The 20,650-nt window shown below is 30.3% G+C and overlaps 1 protein-coding gene across 2 annotated transcripts in view; it reads left to right on the top strand.

The window, feature by feature from the left end:
- rictor (rapamycin-insensitive companion of Tor) overlaps positions 1-20,650 on the top strand; it is a 143,887-nt gene that overhangs the window by 97,591 nt on the left and 25,646 nt on the right. For both annotated transcript variants that reach the window (XM_035355016.2, XM_035355017.2), the window contains 5 exons: positions 2,181-2,287; positions 8,647-9,642; positions 12,599-12,737; positions 13,366-13,423; positions 15,973-16,080. In XM_035355016.2, coding sequence (XP_035210907.1) covers positions 2,181-2,287; positions 8,647-9,642; positions 12,599-12,737; positions 13,366-13,423; positions 15,973-16,080 — 1,408 coding nt within the window. The remainder of the gene's footprint in view (positions 1-2,180; positions 2,288-8,646; positions 9,643-12,598; positions 12,738-13,365; positions 13,424-15,972; positions 16,081-20,650) is intronic.

Raw genomic sequence — 20,650 nt, 5'->3', positions numbered from 1 at the left:
CGAAATTCATTCTAACCCGGATATTATCATTTCGAATACCGACAAAGGTGGCCAGATAGTTGACATGGATAAGAACACTTACATCGATGGTGTCACTAAACTCCTAAACGAAGCACCATATAATCCAATCCATAAAGATCCTTCACCTTTGGACCTGTCAAAAATAAAAACTGCGATCAAATCTTCACAAACAGCTTAAAACAAACAACTTAAAACATTCGCTTATCCTACCTGTTGTGAATTGTGCCAGGTTATATGCTCTTCCCAAAATTCATAAAAGTGTTATTCCTTTCCAAGCCCTATTGTATCAAATTTAGGTACTGTCTCGTATCCATTAGCTAAATATTTAGGTTCTAGATTTTCAACTCTTATTAGACCATAACATTTACACTATAAAAAATTCAATAGAGTTTGTAAAAAAGGTTAAAAACATTTCTCCTAGACATTCACTCGTGGTTTCTTTTCATGTAAAATCATTATTCACCAATGTTCCAGTGGAGGGTGCATTAAAATGTCTAGAAACCAGACTTCGTGAATTTCATTTCTCTTGCATCGAAATTGATGAGCTAATTTCTCTCACTCAACTCTGTTTGAAACAAACACATTTTGTTTTCCAAAATAAATATTACAAGCAAACTGAGGGATTAGCCATGGGAAGCCCACTCAGTTCCATCCTGGCTGATATCTAAATGCATTATTATGAATCAAAATTGTTTGAAACTTTAAACTTCCTGGTATGGTTCTGCTACGTAGACGACACTTTTACCCTGTTTGAAGGTAATAAAGATGATTTAAAAAAAAAAAAGTTCTTTCAACAATGAATTCTATTGATCCTGCTATTCAGTTCATTTTTGAACTTGAGACTTGCAATTCTCTTCCATTTCTCGACATTCTGGTCACATGTAACACATCCAACTTCAGTATTACGGTTTACCGTAAACCTTCATCGTTTTGCCCTCCACCACACTTTAAATCATGTCATCCGACTAAACAAAAGTTAGCTTCATTTTATTCCTATGTTTTCCGTGCTCTTCAAGTTTGCTCATCCAAACTATTCTTTTATGAACAACTAAATTATTTAAAAGCAATAGCTATTGACAAGGGCTTTTGACCCAACATTATTAATCAAGCAGTTAAACAATTCTCATCTCAACACACTAAAAGGCACACTCTTGTTTTAGGAGATTATAAAAATTCTGTTGTCATTCCCTTCTTTCCATCAATTAGCTATAAAGTTGCACATATTTTGCAGAAATTGAACTTTTGGGTTGTTTGTTCTCCCATCAATAAAATTCTGAGTTCCATACTCAAGGACCCCATTCCGGATATGAATTCCTGGGGTATTTATAGGATTCCTTGCCAGTTTGGCCAATTTACATTGGCCAAACTAAGAGAGCCTTAAAATTCTGCATCAAGGAACATGAAGCATATGTTAGAAAAAAAGAAACACAGAAATCTTCTCTTGCCCAACATTTTGGTCTGAAAATCACACCTTTAATTTTTCTGCTGCCAAAATTATTGAAAAACATCTTCCATTGGAGAACTGGATTATCTAGAGGCATTTCACGTTCAAAAAAAAAAAAAAAAAAAAAAACTTTCTGTTCTAGTTAACGATCCTAATTCCAATCCTTTTTTGCCTTCGGCCTTCAAAGAAATTATGTTTTAGTTCTGGTTGCATCAACAGATGGCACCACTAGCTTATTTTCTGTCCAAGGTTTCTTATCTTATCTAATCGTTATATCCTATCTCGTTCATTTTTGCTGAGTTACAGCTGAGGATGTTGGTTCGGTAAAACCATCAAAACTAGTCCTGTGAAAATTTGAATATATAACGCTGATTTTTGTTGTTTGAATTACAAATTTGTTTGTCCTCAGTAGTGAATTTTTTTCTTTCTAAAGACATCCGTAAGGGTTTCTTTCGTAATATTTTTAAGAAAAGGTATTTGATCGTGCGTATATAGCCAAAAATAACATGCAACTGAAACAGAGAGACATCAGTCACAGTTAACCATCAGCCAGACACTGGTTGTTTACATTAGGACCCGTCTACAAACCACGAGCTTGACACACATTTGAGTTTAGTTTGCTGGAGCTACAGTGGCTCTCACCTATGGTTTCTTATGTAACCCAATTTACTGCTATATATTTGAGAAATAATTTTTTAACATTGGATTCTTTTAGGGGCACGTTGGTTCTCATTCATTGGGACTGGCATCAATTTTGAAGGAAAATATTGTATATCACATAGTGAAATTAGCTGCTGATGCACCTGTGCTTTCTATAAGAGGGTGAGAACATATTGTTGATATTATTGTTACAACAGAGTGTTTTAATTTTTTGTTTGTTTCCTGAATTGTGAATTTCTTAATTTTTCAGTGAAATGTAAAACAGTGAATAATTCAGAAAACAGTTATTGTTAAATTACATTATGCATAATTCTGGATTTTTATTTCACCAGGAAAGGGGTAAAGAATGGGACTTTCTTTCTTTTTTCTCCCTCCCCCCTTTTACAAGGAACCAATTGAACATTTACATTTAGTTAAAAATTCTGATATCTGGAATTTCATGTATTGCTAAAATTATGATGTAAAAAATTAAAATTCATTTGTTACTTACTAGTGAGAATGTCCAAAAATATGAATTTAACATTCATTAATTTTGGTAGAGAATCCAGAATCCAAATAATTGCAATAGGCAGTAATTTCATTCTTCTTCATTACAATGTTTTGTCTTTTTCTTTGTTTTTAAATATAAATTAAATCTTACTTCCAAATTTTATCTGCTTATCTTTGCTTGTTTTAATTAGTTCTGTTTCAAGACTGATTTTTTTTATTAAGATTTTTTTAAATCTTAGACTTTATTTTTTGGAATTTTTATTCTTCCTTAAGTAACTTGTAATACTATCACATATTTTAACCAATTTATTCATCATTCTGTATAGTTTCAATTGTATCTACATCTTTCTCTATCTTTTCATTTCTTAATGTGACCTCTATTATATTTTATCCATATTTACATTTTGAACACTATAAATTTTCAGATTTACGTTGGATTCAGAATAATTGAGTGAGTGTGATTGAAAACATCTTGTTATAACCCAGTTTATAATAACATTTTATGACTTGTACAGTTCTTATCAAATATATTCCCAAATTTGATCATTGTAAGCATGTTCTGTTGCTAAATTGTATTATTTTTATCCCTATTAGTAACAGCATTGATTTTTCGATAATCAATACAAGGCCGAGGATCCTTTGATGAATATTCTATCAAAATCATGGGAGATGTATAGTCCGATTCTCCCGGCTCTATAATTTTAAGATCGAGCATTTTCTGGATTTTCTTTTTGAGAATTTCAGTCTGTCAGGGTGACAGTCTGTATGGCTTTATTTGTATTGGTTCATTATTTAATAGCTCAATATCGTGACAAACTAAGTTTGTTAGTCCAGGATTATTTGAAAAACAACCAGAATATTTCCATAAAATCTTTTGTAAATCTTCTATTTGCTCGGGTTTCAACCTTTTCTCGAGTTCATTCTCCTCTATGATGTCCGAGAAATTTAATATACTTGAATTGGAAGGTAAATGAGGAATGTCCATTTCTAAGTCTCCTTCCACTTCATTTATCATATTAATCATTTCTGGTCTTTTGTAATATGGTTTAAGCATGTTAATGTGATATACTTGGTTTGGCTCATTTTGTTCCTTGAAATTTACAATATAATTGGTTTCTGAAATTTTCTGCTCTATTTTCCCAGGTCCTTTCCATTGTACTTCTAGTTTACTTTGACGATTCATTGATAAAACAAGAACTAAACTCCTCTAGCAAATTCTCTTTTCACTGCATTTCGATTGTACCATGTTTTCCTCTGTTGTTGAGCTTCTTTCATGTTTTCCACGGCAAGTTCTTGGCATTTCTTCATTCGATTAATAAGTTCAAAAACGTAACTGACAACATTATTACTTTCTTCAATCGGTTCTAGCCACTGCTCATAAAGTAAAGTGACTGGCATTCGTTGTTTTTTGCCATGAACTAATTCTGCTGGTGTAAAACCAGTGCTTTCATGTGTGACTGTTCTGAGAGCAAAAAGAACTGATGGTAGATAATTCTCCCAATCAGAAGTCGCTCCTATACATACGACTCTTAACATCCTTTTTAGCGTTCTATGGAATCGCTCAACAGAATTACTCTGTGGATGATACACAGAGCTTCTTCCATGTTTAATTCCGAAACGCTCCAAAAATTCCTCTGTCAAAGCACTCACGAAAGAGGTCCCCTGATCTGTTTGGATCACTTTTGGGAAACCCATACGACTGAAAATCTGTAAGAAAGCATCAATCACAGATGGCGAAGAAATGTCTGTCACCGCAACAGTATCTGGATATTTGGACGACATACACAGAGCTGTAATAATATATTTTTTTCCAGTCTTTGAAATAGGTAGTGGACCAACAGCATCAACATTTATTTTAGTGAATATTTCGGAAATTACTGGTACTAATGTCATTGGAGCCTTGTTTTTGTCATTTTCTTTTCCAGCGCACTGACAAACATCACAGGTTCTTACAAAATCTTCAGTTTCTTTGTAACACCTTGTCCAGTAAAAATGGTCTTTTTGACACCCAAATGACCACAAGTTCCTTCGTGGGACATCTTTATAATTGAAGGCTTGAGTTTTTCAGGTATAATGACAAGCTGTCTTTCAAAGCCCATTTTATCCGTCGTTTTTTTAACTAAAAGCTCTTTTCTTGTCAGACTATAGTTCTCATTTTTGCATGTACCTTCCTTAACTTCTTTAATGATTTTAGACAGTTCCTTATCAGTAAGCTGAAGTTGTGCAACTTCTTCTGAGTCAATGTTTACCAGCTTCATGAGAGCTTCATCTTCCGTATTTAGTTCCGGTAAATTATCTTCTTCTTCAAAAACATCTCTGGATGCTTTATTTTCTTCCTCCATCGGTTCCAAGATTTTCTCTTCAGCTATTTCTCTTTTCTTTTGAGCTCTAGTAGAGACAGCATTAACCTGGTGAGGACAAATATCAAGCTCCTTTCCTTGTTTATTAAACTGTGCAAAAGTTCGATTGCCTAATAAATACCTTCTTTGTCGAGTTCATTTCTAATAATGGCAGCCTTAGTTATTACTTGCCCAAGATCGCAATTTAGTTCGATCTCAGCCAATGGTAAACAGGTTGGATTCAAATCTAATGGCTGTTGCACCCACACATTTTCACCTGTCAGCATTTCCTGCGTGATGTATTTGCGACAAACTATATCAATACTAGCACCTGAATCCCTTAATATAGGAATTTTATGACCATTTATGTAACCCATATTAGTATAAGGTAATAGAAATTTATTCTCTGGTTTTGCACTAATTCTGTTAAGATTAGCTGAAGATTCAGTACTATTCTTAAGTTTTGGACATTGGGGTTTTAAATGTTGATAGGACTCACACTGATAGCATTGTGGCGTCTTTCGTTTTTCATATTTATCATCTGGACGCGGACTCGGACTTCTAGGTCTATGAAACCAGCTTTGCGAATTAAATCCTGATGACAATTTTTTTTCAGTTTTATTTTTGTTATCTGAACTCAATTTACCTTGAGTTAGTGCATTGTATCTTTCTTTTTGCCGAACCACTATAGGCCTTTTTTTAAAGTTTCTGCAAACGTTTTCATAGGCATCAAGTTTTTCAGCTAATTTTTTAGATGAAATCATCTCTACCCACTCATCAAGAAAATGATCTTGAATTTCAGGAGGAACTCGACGTTTAAGTTGGTCAATCACCATCAAATCTAGCAACTGTTCAAATGTCTTAACTCCTAGACCAGTCACCCATTCTTTGCAATAATTTTATATTTCATAATTGAAATCCACCCATGTAGATTCGGTACTCTTTTGATGTTTCATAAATTTCTGCCTAAACTTTTCCGGGCTTAGTTTAAACCGTCTTAACAATAAATTCTTCGCGTGCTCATAGTCTTTAGCTTTATCGGAGGGTTCTCTAGCTATGGTTACTGGGTTACTTCGTAAGGAAATAGTCCTAGTAAATGAGATACAAATTCTTCTTTATCAATTTTAGCCCATTCTGCTTGCCTTTCAAACAATAGCAAATATAGACTGATATCTCCTTTCTTATCATCGAATTTCTGCATAAGGTGACGCAGCTCCGTTTTCGGCCGGATCCGTTTGGTATTTTGAGACTTTGTCTCTGCTTCAAGTCTTAATCTCTCTAATTCATACTGTTCGTTCCTTCTCCGCTTTTCTGCTTCTTCCTGTCTCCTACGTTCTTCTCTTTCCCTTTCCTCCCTCTCTTTCCGTTCTTCTCTTTTCTTCCTCTCTTTCCGTTCTTCTATTATTGTGTCTAAGACTCCTTTGACGAATACTTCATCATAATCTCTACTTTCAACAATATTCTGTTTTAAATCGTCTATTTTCAAATCTGCAGTCACATGAACTCCCAGTTCAGCCGCAAGATTTTGCAAATCTTCCTTACGAGCTCTTCCCAAGTAAGACATTGTTTCTATGTTTAAAATTAACGAACACTGTGTTCTTTATACTTCCTCAAAATAGCTCAAATCAATTACTTTAATTAATTAATGCAATCAGGAATCACGGAATTAAATGCACTCTGTTAAATACGTATATCTCAAAAATGAAATATTTAAATTATATGAAGTTCATTCTCTCTACCACATTAATTGTGACTAAAATATTAAGAATAAAAACATAGAGCAATATATATATTTACCGTCTGGACAACTAAAATGAATATGAAAAATAAAATAATATCCAATACAGTAATAAAATAAGACAATTCAATATTAACAGGAAGTAATAATCTAGTATCGCTAATATTGCGTTCAGTGATGAACTAATAACATAAAGCAATTCAATATTAACAGGAAGTAATAATCTGGTATTGCTAATATTGCGTTCAGTGATGAACTAATAACATAAAGCAATTCAATATTAACAGGAAGTAATAATCTGGTATCGCTAATATTGCGTTCAGTGATGAACTAATAACATTAAGCAATTCTCTATGAACAGGAAGTAATAATCTGGTATCACTAATATTATGTTCAGTGATGAACTAATAAAATAAAAATATGCACGATTATTCGATCTCTTCGGTGCCTCCAAAATAATTATGACTGTAATACTTCTTTGGCAATATGAAGCAACTCCAATGATGGAACACAGAAAAAAAATTTATTTAACTCTCAAATGGTGACATAAAAAGCAAGAAGAAGAAAGAATACTAACATTTAAAAGATAAATTACATTCTTCATGCGAGAGTCGCACGTGGTACTGGAGCGTGGTTTCAAATACTGCCATTCACAAATACCTTAATGTTCATCTAATTAAATTATTTATTTTAAACTACAAGATTTTAATAATATTTAAAGCTGTTACACCTTTCTTGGTCTTGATTTAGCTGTACCATATATTCCATGGTAAAACTAACAATAGGAAATTGTTGTGATGCCCGCTTTTCTGAGGCCTATATTAGCTTGTTGCAGTGTTCCCTATTCTTGATGCTTTAAGCACTTGCTTATTTTATTTAATCATTAATGGAGTTCTGGTTACAGTTTGCTTTGAAAATAAAAAAATTGGTTAATTGGGATGTTTTTCTGAAGGTAAAATAAATGTTTTTCCTATACAAATGTTTTTCTTTTCTTATATAATTTATTTTTTACAAATTGTATTGATTTTAACAAAGATTATACAATTAAAAAATAAAATATTTTTACTTCCAAGAAGAAAAATACAAAAGCCCTCCTTTTTTTTTGGCAAACTTAAACAATAAAAGATATATTTTTGTTTGCAAAACAAAACATACAGCTAAAATAAATTTGAATTTATTTATTTAAACTGGAAGAAACAATGAAATTAATCTTTATTTTTGGGAATAACTAGCTACAGTTATGATAAATATTAAGTCAAAAATTCATATTTTTGACAATATCAGAAGAAGAACTGATATAATACTAGTTTGTTTAATCTGATTTAATAAAAAAAGAGCATATTTTTATGGCCAAGCAATAACTATTGGCATTAAAAAAAAATGGTGGGCCTGTATACAGAAAGCATGACTGCTTTTCTATTAACATTAATAGGTTACATATTTACTTAAAACAACAGAATCTTTTTATCATGTTGAGGGAACAATAGCCCTCCTATTAGCTGCCTTCGTGATAAGTAACCCCGCTTTTGGTCTTAGTAGTAGCCAATGCCTATAAATGGCTAGAGTTTGCCATTGGAGGGGGGGGATCTTTTTATCATGTGTATTATATAAATTAATTTAATAATGTTATTAATATATATATGCGTTATCTTTAATATTATTAATACTAATGAATGAATTAAGTATTGAGATATAAACTAATAAAAAATTTAAGTGTATGTGGAGTAGAAAGAAAAGGAATGTGGATAACTGGACTTATAGTTATTTAAAGTGTGAATACAAGCTCTGTTTTATGTTTTCTTAGTTCAGTTTGTAAATAAATGTGATTTAGAATGTAGTGGTGAGGAAAGGAAGTTTTTGTTCATTATATATTATATTTAATTCATTTTTATATGTTTATTTTGAGGCTCATCTTTTTTTTTTTTTTTTTTTTTTTTTACCTCTTCTTTTTCTAGAACTTGCTATTTTATTCTTGGTTTATTATGTTCTACGCCCGAAGGTGCTTCTGCTGTTGAAGAACATGGCTGGGAGGCAATCAGAAGGAACCATGATGAAAAGTGGCCTCTTATTAAAGATGAATACTTGATAGAGTATTCACAGTATATCAGAAAATCAACATGGTCTTTTAGTAGTATGAGCAGTGAATGGCATTTAGGAGCCCTTCCTATGAACTTGTCATTTGTTGTACCAAATTCCCAATTTGATTTAAGCAGAAGTCAAAGTGAGAGCTCCTGTAACTCTAATTCAGATGTTTTACAGACTTCTTTATCTAATAAAAGCTTTGCTGGTCTTAAGTCATCCGAAGATTTTGATGATCCTTCTTCATCTGATGATGCCCGTCCTCGTTCATCTTCTGACTGCCAGACTGAAATGAAAGATAATCTACTTTTTCAGGTAGCAGAATCTTCTAGTTGGGATGCACTAAATACTTATTCTTTTTCTCCACCCAGTAATTTTAATAGATATGCAAAAAGGAGAAGCATTAGTACATCAGAAGTGGAGGCTCAAACACTTGAATTGATAGGAAACAGTGAGGAAAGTTTAGAGTTTAATAAACAGCAGGACAATTCTAAAGCAAGTTTAACTGATGTGAATGTTTTATCAGGGCCCATACGGCATTCCAGTGAAACTACAAATATGTTTGCTAGTGACACATCAGTAAGTGGCTCATCAAAATCATCAGATATTTGTACAGAAAGACCATCTTTATTAAAACAGCTATCTCGTGGTCATAGTGTATATAGTAAAAGTTCTGTATCTCCAGATAGACCTACTTCACTTTTATTAACTAGTGCCAGAGATGCTCTTGGTTATGCTACTTTGAAAGAAATTCAACGAAGTCGTGTGAACTCATTGAGTTTTCAGGATTCTCCATCTACAGATATTGATTCTTCATTGCAGCATCTTAAGTCATTGAGTTTAGATGCACATGGAATCAGGAGCTTCAACATGTAATTTATTAATTTTTGTTTTTGTTTAATAAGAATTAATTTTATTTAATATTTCATCTAAATTTTGATTTTTTAAAGGTTTTTTTTTTTTTTTTTTTTTTTTTTATTCATTCAAAAATTTGTAACTCATATCAAGATTCAAAGAAAGAAATTGTTAAAAAAACATGAAACAGCTTTTTACCGTCATAATTATTGCCACCATAGGCATAATTATTGCCACCACTTTTGTGCTGATTGAAATTAAATGCAAATTAGTCTACTAATTGATCTTTTGAAATGGAGCTAATTTTCTCAATATTTTTCTTTTGATATGATAATATAATTATTTTCATATAAAAAAGCACTTGTAATGTTTGTAAACATTTGAGTGCTTTATATATAAAGAGGGAATTGTGTTTCTGTCTTATAATATCAGTGTTATTTATGGATTTTTTTTTTTGCTTTAATCTCAATAAATTTATAATATATTTTCATCCATGTTGTCCATTAAATTTTTTTAAATTTGGTCTGTTTCCAAAAAGTTTTTTTGATGAAATGGTGTTCTTGTTTTATAATAAAACAACTGTAATTCATTTTAATTTCAGTTTTTTTTCAGTAGTTTATTTTCTAGTTAATAACTGAGCTAGGAGTAAAAAGTATATAAGATAAGATTTATTTTTGCTCTATTGTCTTCAGGAATATTGGATTAAAAATTATGGAATGAAGATGTGTGTGAAATTTCTTGTTATTTAAATTGGTGTCTGAGAACATAGCTTGCAGTTTTAAAACCTTAATAAAATTCTTTTTGCATTTTTTTTAATTCTAAGTGTATATAAATATATCATTACGAGATTTTTTTAGAGGGTATGCATGTTATATTTTTATCTAATATTTGTATTCACCACTAATATTTACACATTCATTGTTCATCAATTTCAAATTTTATTCAGCAGTTACAGATGTTAGTCCTCACTTAAAAAATAAATAAATTTTGGACTTGTATTTGATAAATGTTTTTACTTAAATTATTTGTTAAAAGTTGAAATCTTTTAGAAGTATAAATATAATATCAACCTTAGCATGTAATTTCTGTTTCATCATTGTAAAATAAAATTTCATTTGAAAATAGTTCAGAATTTTCTAGTGAAATATATCACTTTTGGTATCTGACATTTTGTTACATTATGCAGTTATGAATAACCATAACAATGTATTGGTATTTAGTTGTGATTTCTTTAAAATAGCTGTGAGGTGAAAAATAGTGCTAAGTAATATTTTTTAGCTTTTAATTCTTCCAGAATGCAATCAGTTCTTTTGCTGCATTATGTTTTCAGTTTTTCATGAATTAAAAGTGCATTTGCTTAACTTTTTTGTTGCTTTTTGATGACTAAATATTTCTGTATTGTACCTATGTACTGTGATCGTTGAAATTTTGTATATGGGATTGCTATAATATCTAGTTGTGCACCTTTGTTTTTTTGTTGCAATCGGCCGCACTAAACATTACATATACATATACATATATATATATACCCACCCTTCTACCCGGCTTGATGAGCTGTTTTTTATTCTTTCATATTGGTAAATTGTGCATTTTATTTTGCTTTAAAAGTGATTGAATTGTTGTGTTTTTATATTCTGATTAAGGTTTTAATGTTGTAAGTTAATCTGCATGCAATAGTTGTAGAATTATCAACAATTTTAATTTGTAAGTGACGCTAGGCCTAACTTGGCTGCTGTTTGTACACATTTGAAACTCTTAGAAGTATAGCGAATTAATTAAGCTGATGCACCAACTTTGCTGTCTTTTTGCCGAATGGAATCAAAGTTTAACTTAATTTTTTGCGCACCAAAAATTTTATCTTTTTGCCTTTTGGCTGCATTGCTTGTTTTTCTGTAGAAACTCTATTTGCGAAAATTCTTTTTTTTAATTGATTTTAACTCTTATAGGTTTTTCTGTATGTAATAATTTTTAATGAAGATATTTTGAATTTTTATGTATTTTCCCCTTGCTGTGAATTGAGAACTGAATTGATTAAAGGAGAAATATATCTCTATTGAAATTTGAGGAAATAAGTTTAAATGAAGTACAGAAAAAAATATATATAATTTATTAGGCCTTACAATGAAGTTATGTGGTATCCACATCACATTTTTTATAGTCTTCTCTAGTTCTGGCTTATTGAGTTTATTTTCTTACATATTTATATTTGCGTTAGTGTTATAGGAAAGAAGTAAATATTTCTTGTAGTTCAGAATTTCATGAACTGTAATTTTGAAATTTTGGTTTCTAATTTTATTTTCATCATTTGCATAGTGGTGGGTTTTGTATAGAGGTTTCTTTCAGAATTATGACTTTAAATTCCAACCTAATCTTAAGAACAGATGTGTATCATCTTATGAAAAAAAGTATTATTTTGTGTGAAAAGTTTAATATTTGTGAAAATAAATTTTGAAATGTATGAAATTCAACTTAAAAATTTTTCACTTTGAGGAGATATGTGTGTATTACCTAAACAGAACTTGAATTGATCGCATAGTTTTATATTGAAATTATTTTGATGTTAATGTGCCAAATTTGCTTTAAATTTGACTATCTGAAAGATACTAGATGAGGTAAGTTATTATTTTTCTAGGGATTAAAAATTATGAGATTTTTCTGTTAGAACTGTTGTGGAACTAATAGCTTTTCATTGCAATTCCAAATACAACCATTAATAGTAGTTTGTAATTTTTAATTTAGATTTTCATCTAAATTTAATATTTTAGTTTTGTATACAGTTCTAAATGTTTCTGAAAATGATGGAATTGAGAATTTTTTTGCAAGGTTTGGGTCAACTTTCAGACAGATAAATAGACTTTTAAAGAAGTTTATATATTTTTAATTAAAGAAACTTTCTGTGTGTAATTCAGATTTTCAAAATCATATGAATGTATCAAAATATATGATTTAAAATGCACATATTTTTGTTCACAGTGCCCAAAATATGTTTTTTCATGAAAGTGAAGATGATACTTTAAAATCTTCTAACCATCACCAAGATTCTGGAAACAGTGCTTCTGAACCTCGCTACATTGGTCTATGCCTTCCATCTGACCTAGATTTCCTTTTTAATGTAAGTATGTAATTACTGATTTTTTTATGATTGAAAAACTGTTTTACTTGAAATATTAAATATTATGATAAATAATAATGTATAAATGTAGATGCGCAAACAGCTACATTTTTAGTTGCATAACTTGAGGAGTGTACTGTAGCAGATTTAAATGAGTTCTCAGCAGAATCTTCAGTGAATGTATATTATAAATACATAAGGAAAAACTTGAGTAATTTGTTTAGAGGCCAACTTAAGAGAGAATATGTAGGCAGATCCGAATGTTTCCAGAGTGATATACTTCTAAAAAGTTGTAGATAAAATTTTAATAGTTTAATTTTTGATATGATCTCAAGACCCTTTTTACATTATTAATGAGCAACTGTAGGCTTCCAAAAGTGTAATCCGAGGTTTATCCTCAAAATGTTCTGTGACTGCTCTTATTACACCATCATTATCATTAAATCTCTTCTCATGAACGTCAGATTTAAGTTTGGAGAACATGTAATATCTTACAATGACTTCTAGTCTTAAAATATGCAAGACAGTTAGTTTAGATAAATCCAGTCTTACTGCTGTTATATATATGTATTATGTTTTCTGAAAATTTAACATTTTAATTTAAATGTTATTGACTGGATTTTTTTAGGTGCCAAAACTGTACAATAAAAGCACTGAAGATATTCAAGATGTGAAGTTATCAGATGGTACAATTATTTGTAATATCTAATTTTTTATTTTTAGAGCATTTGACTTATGTTAAATAAGCTAAATTAATTAAATCAGTCATTAATTTAATTTCAGGTGGGTTATAGTTGATGAAAATTACTTAAATAATACTTGATTTTAAAATCACATATTCTAAAATTTATTTATTTTATTTTTTATTATAGTATTATTATTAATTTTTAATCATTTTTTAATTTTATTAATTTTTATGATTTAATTGATTTTTAATTATTTGTAATTTATTTTTTATCTAATTGGTACCTTACTCTAATTTTCTAACACTTCAGTTAGTTATGATTATATATTAAAATCTAGTGTTACATATTTCATGTTTCATGTTGTTAAATCACTTTTAAATAGTCAAGTATTTCTCCCGTGGTATTTTCTTAACAGAAATGAAACTGTGCGTAAATATTAAGGATTGTACTAAATTGTAACTAAAAAGCACTTTAATAAGTGGAAACTAATAATGACAAGATTATTAACACATTTTTTCTAACAACAGCCAGCCAATTTATTTTATCAGTTCAGAAAAACTTAAGAAAGTATGGATCGTAATAATTTTTCTTCTGTTGTCAAAATTGTCAAAAACTGATGAAAGAATCCCAATAAATTAAACAAAAAAGACATTGACAGATTAGTAGTTGTGTTAAAAGTCACATATAGAGTGTTTTAACTTCTGTATTTTTATGAATTATGTATAATTATTAATTACAAATAAAATGGATAAGATACATAATAACAGGTGTATTGAATAGAGTTTTTTTAGTACTTCTGCTGATCAGTAAGCATTTAAACTCTGAGGGAAGATAGAAATTAATCAAACATTTAAGAACTAAAAATGCAACTCAACTAATCTCAAATCAAACATTTAAAAACTAAAAATGCAACCCAACTAATCTAAAAAAAGTAAATAAGAGTTTAATTAGATAAATTTTAGTTTTAATTAAAAAGCAAAAATAAATAATACTGTTAATTAGTTTCTTTAAGAAAATACAGTAATAAAGAGGTAATGAATTAAAATATATCTAAATAAAACTGTAACTGTAGATAAGAAAATGAGATGCAGATAAAACTGTAAAGAATAGGAAAATAAACATATGGGATAAAATAATAACAGTGAAATGAATAAATTAAAATAGAAAGTATCTGATATTTCAAGTTAATCAGAAAATAAATAAATAAATAACTTTTTTTGGGGGAGGGGGTCATTGAATTACTGGTTTATGTGTACAGGTTACTGTTAAAGTTCAAAGACTTGTCAATAATAAGATTTATCTGTACATGTCAGTCCCCATTTGTAAGCTCTACATGTCAGTCCTCATTTGTAAGACCTTTTGATGATTGATGCAATGTCTGGATTCATCATGTCATTATAATCCACCATTAAATCCCTATAAAGTAAGTTTTTTTCCTTTCAATATAATGCTGTGGCTATTTGGAGGGCTGTTCCTATTGGGGATGCATAAAAAGTATGCGTGTGGCTGAAATCGGAGGGCAGACGAACTCTTGTGATACCATGCCTAAATATTTTAAATTCATTGTAAGTACTTTTTATACAATTTTTCATATTCAAGTACTTAGTGAGTATGAAATAGATATTTTATTAATCATTGAGCTTTTTTCCCCCCTAATTTGGAAGCAGCTATCTTAGGAAAGTATGTGGGTAGCCAGTGATCTAGGAATGGCCCTGGCTATTTGTATTGTGAATGAAATGAAATGTGAGCCTTTTTCTGAAAAACAACAAAGGAAGACACAAGTCAATAAATTTAAGTGTAATTACACCTGCACTCACCCATGCATTTTTGGTGAATCTTAAACTTTGTTATCCAAAATAGAAATAGAATAATTTCTCATAGAATTCTTATGGTATTTCACTTTAATTCAAAAGTATTTTATTAATGTAAAATAATTTTATTTATATATGTTTGCACCATAGTAAAACTTAATATTTTTCAGAGTTAAGTAGAAGGGCATAGCAAATAAATTTTTGCCCTGTTTGAATTGAAGTCTTTTAAAGGACATTTTATGATACTTAATACATCATAATGCTTTGAGAAATAACTACTGTTAAAAATATTGATGCAGATATATTTTTAAATTTAATTAATAAATCTGTATATTTAAATAAACTTAAATTAGAAATGGAAAAGAAAGAAATGCTTTTAAGCTGATTTTCTAAGTTGAGCTAAATCTTTCACTTGGATAAGTTTTACTTTTCTTTTCTTTTTTCTTTTCTTTTTTTTTAAAGTGATTCGTAAGCATTTTATTAAGTAATCTGCAAATACGCTTCAATTATTTTCTTTAAACTAAAAACATAAAACAGTAAATTTTTTTAATATTTTCATATGAAAATAATGTTAGTGGAAGTGCACTAGTAGTGCTGATAATCACAGATATGATAATTACAGGTGGTTAATATATAATATATATTTTTATTACTTAATATTATTTAATTTGAATGTTAAATAGTTTGCAATTTTTAATTAAAAATATAGTCAATATTAAGGTTTTATTTTATTTTCAGATTTGCCATGCACGCTTGATGTCATATTTGAGTTCCACACAGAAAATAATTGTTTTTGTAATCATTCTTTCAATGATAAGAAATGTTTGCAACAAATAATAATTGATGGTAAGGAGAATCATAAGCTTTGAAGGTTGTAATGTAAAATGTCACCAGCACAAAACTATAAAATTTTTATTTGGTCAATTTTGCTTTTCCAATCTGGTTGTTGTTTTTCCCAAAATAAATATGTTATTTATCAAATAAATATTTTTTCAACTTTAATGATAGCGTTGAAATAAATCAGATTTAATAAGATCCTGCCTATATTTTAAAGTATAATTTTCATCTTTAACCCAAAGTTTGGTTTATCTTTATTTAATGAACTAGAAAAAGTAGTAGTTGAGCATCTATTTTGAGACTTCTTTAGAAGCTTCTCTGACACTCTACGTGAGCTTGTATCAGAAGAGCACGAGCTCATGTAGTATGTCATGGACTGCATCACATCACATGGGTTGTTATCTCAGATGGCCTTATTTGAAAGAAGTTGCTGAAAGAATGCATCTCTCCAATTTCTTGGCTTTTAGCATTTATGCCACAGATGGACTCAATGGCTTATATCGCTGTCAGCTGTTTAGTTCAGTTCACAAGTATCTGATAAAGTTCCAGTTCAGTTTGTTTGAACACTGTTGAAATTAGGTGGTGGTAGTTCAATTAGTGAATGCTGTTGACTTCATACTAATAACTGCAGTGATGTGGTTATTAGCATTCTGTATTTAACATATGTAATAAAATCTTTTATATAGAAATTTTTCGTTATCCAGAAAGTTGTAGTGTAGCTATACAGCTTGAAAATAAATGAAAAAATAACCATGTGTGTGGTGAATTTTTTTCCGTGGCTATGTGGAAAAACTTCTGTATTATGTTGATCTTGTGAATTTATCAATAGGCTTATTATGCAAATTACAGGAAGCCGCCTCTACATTTACCTTGATCTTAACCCTTAGTGCTATATTTGCTTCAGTACAGAGGCATTGCTTATTTGTTCAGTAACTCTGGTGGCTCCGCTGCAAACCCAAATGTTTTTAATATGATTGTTTAAAATGCTATGTCACGTTGGCATTGGTAATTGTTGTCTGTACTTAAAATGTGCTAAGCCTCTAATATTGATTTTAAATTATTTTCTGACCTTATTTATGGTTAAAAATATGGAGATGAATGAATGTTATGATGAAAATTTAGGGCTGAGTTATAGTGAAGATGTACTTTTTTTCAAATTTTAAAAGATAATTTAGAAGACAATGTTGATTATGAGGCTGATACTTCAAGTTGTGGTAGCAAAATTTTATCACCAAAGAGACGAAGAATGAAAATTATTAAAAGTGAAAGCAAAATTGCAATATGTTTGGAATATTATAATTAATTTTACTTTCATTTTTTAAAATTATGTTTTTAAGTCATCACAACATTAATACTTTCCATAATGATATGTACTAATTTCCCCCCTGTCACTTTGAGTTAACATTTATAATAAATTATGCATATCTAAAGGTATTTATAACATTTGAGTACAAGCTATGTTAGTGTTCCCTATCACAGGTGTCAGAAATCATTCAGTCACTCCCTCATACTCTTCTTGTTCTCTGTTTCCTGTCTGGAGTAAAATGCATTCGTGATCCTCGAGTCTGCTCCAAACTCAGTTCTGCACAGTGCTTTTCTCTTGCATATGAGGCCAAAGACCCATATTGCACCTGAAAAATCGTCTTTGAAATTACTGACATGTGCACAGACTACGGTGAATAATAATTACAGTAATTGTGTAGGTTGTGTATAGGAGAAGTTTAAACCTCTGTCCAGATTTGTACTTAGAAGACTTATATGAATGGTATGAGGTTGCAGAACAATTAAAGTATTCCAGAAAGAATTCACTTTTAGTGTATCACCAAAAGACATTGGAATACAACTTCCTTCAAATATTCTAGAGCCAATACAATATTTTAAATTGTTTTTCTAAGATGAATTGCTAAATGAAATTGCAAAAAGAAAAGAAAAACAAAAACCAACAGCTGCATAGAAAATGTTCTGCTCTTGAAATAAAAATCTAGTAACTCTATTTGCCAAATGCGGCGTGATGTGGAAGTGGAAAAGGATGAGTTTCGGGCTTTTTTTTTTTATCAAAATTATCAGTTATTGTCAATGTGGGTACAATACGTATGGCGACTATGCAAGAATACCGGTTGGTTAAGAAGAATATTAGGGTCCCTTTTATTAGCAACATATTATATGTAATTACATACAATTTCTGAAACTGAAAATTCAAAGCGATTTCTTCATTCTCTGAATGATGTTCAGTTATTTTTCATGTTCAATTATTTTTCTTTCTTTCATAATTTTCTGTTAATTTATTGCTTTTGTGTGAATAATACTTGAAAATTTCACCATTAAATTGATAATGATTCCATATAATATAAAATAAGTAATTATATGGAATATATAGTATTATAAGGAATCATTTAAAAATGATTCCATATAATATTTCTGCAAATGTTATTTAATTTCCCATAACTTCAGAAAATTCAAAGGCCGGTCATTTTAATGGGGGAGGGGAATGGGAAGCTGAGCTAAAGTCAAAACTGCTTTTATCTAAATCACCAAGCTTGATTATCGTTTTAAGTATTATGCATGTTTTTAAAGATACTATGTAATAAAATTGTAAAGATATGTAATAAAAAGTAACATATCACAGTATTAAAATCAGAGTTAAGTTTTTTTTTTTTTTTTTAATTATTCATTTATTTATTTTGTATTTAAAATGTGCATTAGAGATGTATAATTGTATAAAATTTGGATTATATAACTACAGTTAGCTTTGCTGTGTAACATAATTTTGTATCAATATATTTGTAATAAAATGAAACTTTCTTAATTTTTTACTTAAGATTAAAAGCCCATTTTAACACAAAGCATGCCATGGCTTGTAGTTTCCTAAGAACACAATAATGGGAGATAAAACAACTGTAGAGTGTTTTTTATTGTCCATAATGGGTTTTTGCCTCTCTGAAAGTCTCATTGTTGCCCACTTTTGGTAGCTTTTCATATATATTGTGGCAAAGGAAATACTGAATCTAGAAATATCATCCATAAAGTTCTCAACAGGCATAATCTGAGTATTTCTTCTTTCCAGTCTTGTCAGAGTATTTAAGAGGTTTAGTTTATCTTATTATGGCAAAATACCTGAGGCTATCAGTTCAAAAGTAGGGATGGCTGCTTGGAGAATTATTTAAGGGAACCTGGCTCATATCCACTTTACACTTGGGATATACAGTCAAAAGTCTTTAATCCGGACTCATCGGGACTTCGGCGATTCCGGATTATCGATTTTTCCGGATTATAGATAATCAGTTTAAATCTGGTAAGATGGCATGCAGAAATTATAAAACTAAAAATATGAAACCGTAATTTATAAAATAATGAGCAATTATGATCTAAAGGTTATCCAAATTTACCAAAAAAGAAGCCTAATATTTATTTGTTTACTTTATTAAACATTTCTTTTAACGCACGGATGCGTAAAGCATACCTTACTCATAGCCGAAATTAGAAAATTGCAACCAGAAAACTATGTGATTTGTATTCGTGATATTTATAATGACGACGAATTTGATTTAAATCATATCAGAGACGGAGTACATCGAAATTAAATACTACATTTAGTAAGGAATTATAAGCCGACTAAAATAAAAACATCTGCCCTGAAGATAACGATAGTGCTGACAGATCAACTTCCAGTTCATTGCGCGCCGCGCCGTGCCCCCCCCCCCCCCCCCGCGCAGAGCAGCGTGAAATAATTGATAAACAGATTTCGGAACGGTTAGATAAACAAAGGATATGCTTTTATCCATTTTTTGTAGCAATTCGTTTTTTGTTTGATGAACATCGAAACATACTTTCGTTTTCTAGATCCTTTGGGAGCTCCAGCATCGGAAATTCTATTTGACATAATCGAAAGTTCAAGCTTACTTTTAGAAAATTGCTCTTACAGTCTGCAAAAAATAATAAGCCGGATCCAATTTGAAGATTAAGGAACAACGCAATTATCAACATTAACTGAAATAGATAATTAGATAATTTTAGCTTATACCGTCCGTCATACATTAAACGCGCACGCGAAAACGTATTCTGCACTTGCGCAGATGCATATGCGCAGTCGTAAATGTCTTGCGACGCATGCGCAGAAAGATTTTAGCTTTGAGGTTCGGATTATAGATCATTCCGGATTACGGGTGTCCAAATTAACGACTTTTGACTCTCCGAAAGTCTCATTGTTGCCCACTTTTGGTAGCTTTTCATTTATATTGTGGCAAAGGAAATACTGAATCTAGAAATATCATCCATAAAGTTCTCAGCAGGCATAATCTGAGTATTTCTTCTTTCCAGTCTTGTCAGAGTATTTAAGAGGTTTAGTTTATCTGATTATGGCAAAATACCTGAGGCTATCAGTTCAAAAGTAGTGATGGCTGCTTGGAGAATTATTTAAGGGAACCTGGCTCATATCCACTTTACACTTGGGATATACCATGAAAACACCCATGCATCCAGGTTGAATTGGCAGCTTTCACTCTTACTTAGTTTAGGAATCTTATGTACTCCATTTTTCAGGAAGGGGCATAAAAAGTTTAATATTAAAGGTGTTCTTAGA

The sequence above is a fragment of the Stegodyphus dumicola genome, chromosome 4, assembly GCF_044657685.1.
Source record: "Stegodyphus dumicola isolate Sdum_Otavi_A_Nest chromosome 4, ASM4465768v1".
Lineage (NCBI taxonomy): Eukaryota > Metazoa > Arthropoda > Arachnida > Araneae > Eresidae > Stegodyphus > Stegodyphus dumicola.
The sequence above is the reverse complement of the archived record's forward strand: the minus strand, read 5'-3'. Positions and strand labels throughout refer to the sequence as shown.